The following is a 2,943-nucleotide window of genomic DNA, read 5'->3' as shown; positions in this document are numbered from 1 at the left end:
GAGGCCGAGGTGGGTGGATCACCTGAGGTCAGAAATTCGAGACCAGCTTGACCAACACAGAGAAACCCCATCTCTACTAAAAATACAAAATTGGCCGGGCATGGTGGCACGTTCTTGTAATCCCAGCTACTCTAGACCGAGGCAAGAGAATCTCTTGAACCCGGGAGGTGGAAGTTGCAGTGAGCCGAGATCATGCCATTGCACTCCAGCCTGTGCAACAGGAGCAAAACTCCGTCTCAAAAAAAAAAAAAAGAAAGAAAGAAAGAAAGAAATAACTTCTGTAAGTGTCTGTCTCTCATAGTCCACCTCTACCCACCTACCCAAATGGTTTTGCTGAGTGAGAGCCTTCTGTGTGCCAAATATAGGGCTAAAGTTTCACAAAAATTTTCTTCATCTGCCAATGAGCCTCTGAGGTCTGCATCTTGATTCCCATTGGTAAAACCTGCGCTCAAATAACAGCTAAAGAGCATCTCCTAAGTTATGTGACCACCATGTGGTAGAACTCTGTGTCTACCTGACTCTGAAAGCCCAGGCTTTTCTAACATATAACTACTGCAGAACTTTATTTTATCTACTCTTCTTATTATTAATTTTTTTTTAGAGACAGAGTCTTGTTCTGTTGCCCATGCTGGAGTGCAGTGGTGCAGTCATAGCTCACTGCAGCCTCAAATTCCTGGGCTCAAGCAATCCTCTTGCGACAGCCTCCCCAGTTGCTGGGATTATAGGCATGAGGTACCATGCCCAACTCCACCAGAATTTGAGAGAGAGTTTCAGAGCCTCGTACTATCCCTCTTCCCCATGTCCCCAGATGGTGAGACAGAAAGTCTAAGGCAAATGCTTCAGGAAACATTGTGGAGGAAGAAAAAGGCAGGGTGATAACTGGGCTCAGGTAAGGGGACCACAGGTGGGTTATCAGGGGGAGTATCCAGGATGACCTCTGAGTGTCCTTTACAGGAAGATTATGCCTTTTTTTTTTTTTCTTTTGGAGACAGAGTCTTGTTCTGTCGCCCAGGTTGGAGTGCAGTGATGGATCTCAGCTCACTGCAACCTCCACCTCCCTGGTTCAAGCAATTCTCTTGCCTCAGCCTCCTGAGTAACTGGGATTGCAGGCACATGCCACCACGCCCGGATAATTGTTCTATTTTTAGTAGAGGGTTTTTGCCATTTTGGCCAGGCTGGTCTCGAACTCCTGACCTCAAGTTATCTGCCCATCTTGGCCTCCCGAAGTGCTGGTATTACAGGCATGAGTCACCGCACCCAACCAAATTAAGCTTTTCAACCAGGTAGCCTTGCTGGCATCCCCAAAGGTAACACAGGTCTGCCAGAATGGATGAACTATTTGAGTCTCTGTGTAGAGGGCTAGTGCATACAGAAGTCTTGTCAATACCTCCACTATGTAAACATGGCCCAATAGTTAAGAGCCCAGAGTCATAGCTTTGAGTCTTTCTCTACCTTTCTGAGGCTTGAAGTCATTTACCTCTACTGCTCCTCAGGTTCTTCAAATGCCAGATAACCCTATCCTTTTGTTTTTTGTTTTTAATATTTGCCCATGTCAATCTCATTTTCTTCCCCCAGAGGAAAAACTGCTACTGAAGCTGCTGATGATATCATCAATAACCACCTCCCAAAGCTGAAGGAACTTGGCAGAAATGGGGAAATACACGTGGACAATATCGACGTATTTTGTGAGGAAGGTGTCTTTGATCTCGATTCCACCAGAAGGATTCTTCAACGTGGAAAAGACATAGGGTTACAGATTAACTTCCATGGGGATGAACTCCACCCAATGAAGGCTGCTGAGGTGTGGCTGACTTTTAGTTTTCCCCTCATCAACATTCATTCTTGCACATTCATGCTATGGGAAACTTAATTAGTTTCTTCAAAGCCCTCTGAAAAGATACTGAATGGGGAAATTTGTTTGAACAATGTACAGATTGGTCTGGTTGAGACTTGAAAACCCTGACCTCTATTAAAAACTTACTTTTTTGCTGATCATTTACTTTCATTATCATCCACTGGTGTATTAATAGAAAAAGAATTGGCCGGGCACAGTGGCTCACGTGAGCCTGTAATCCCAGCACTTTGGGTGGCTGAGGTGGGTTGATCACGAGGTCAGGAGATTGAGACCAGCCTGGCTAACACGGTGAAACCCCATATCTACTAAAAATACAAAAAATTAGCCAGGCATGGTGGCATGCGCCTGTAATCCCAGCTACTCGGGGAGGCTGAGGCAGGAGAATCGCTTGAACCCGGAGGCAGAGGTTGCAGTGAGCCAAGGTCGCACCACTGCACTCCAGCCTGGGGGACAGAGCGAGACTCCATCTCCAAAAAAAAGAAAAGAAAAGAAAAAGAATTACCTCAGTGATCTCTTTTACTAAATTTCTAATGTATTTTTCTTAGCACACAAAGCCACACTGGCACAGTATATTAATTTCACTTGGACCTTTTCAGATCTTTCTGTGGCAGCATCCAAATCATTTTAGTGGAGCACACCAAAAATAGCCACAGGATGATTTTCAAATTCATATATCTTTGCTCAAATTAATTCACTTATTCATCCTTTCAACAAATATTTGAATGAATACTGTGTGCCAGGCACTGTTCTAGGCATTGAGAATTCAGCTGTAAGACAAAGTCCCTGCAGTCCTGAATCTAGGCTTCTCTCCTCTAAAGCCTTAGACCTAAATAAACAACTGCCCTGGGAGCTTAAAGACAGATATAGATACCCCACCTGCATGCCTCTCAACTGCATTATATCCAGCTTGATCTCTTAGCATTGTTTCCAAGTCTTGTCCCGTTTTCTGCTTCAGTGAATGACACCATCACCTGTCTGTTGCTTAAGTCAAAATCTTGGATATCATTTTGACTGCTGCCTCTCCCTCACCTACCACATTTCGTCCAACCACCAATTCCTCCCAATTCTCCCAAATAGCTCTAGATCCC

The 2,943-nt window shown here is 44.6% G+C and overlaps 1 protein-coding gene across 1 annotated transcript in view; it reads left to right on the top strand.

The window, feature by feature from the left end:
- The window catches only part of AMDHD1 (amidohydrolase domain containing 1), a 24,486-nt gene that overhangs the window by 14,599 nt on the left and 6,944 nt on the right, over positions 1–2,943 (top strand). The window contains 1 exon segment of the mRNA XM_011990310.1: positions 1,576–1,801. Coding sequence (XP_011845700.1) covers positions 1,576–1,801 — 226 coding nt within the window.

Source organism: Mandrillus leucophaeus, unplaced genomic scaffold (assembly GCF_000951045.1).
Source record: "Mandrillus leucophaeus isolate KB7577 unplaced genomic scaffold, Mleu.le_1.0 Scaffold377, whole genome shotgun sequence".
Classification (NCBI taxonomy): domain Eukaryota; kingdom Metazoa; phylum Chordata; class Mammalia; order Primates; family Cercopithecidae; genus Mandrillus; species Mandrillus leucophaeus.
Note: the sequence above shows the minus strand (reverse complement) of the source record. Positions and strands in the feature narration are given on the sequence as shown.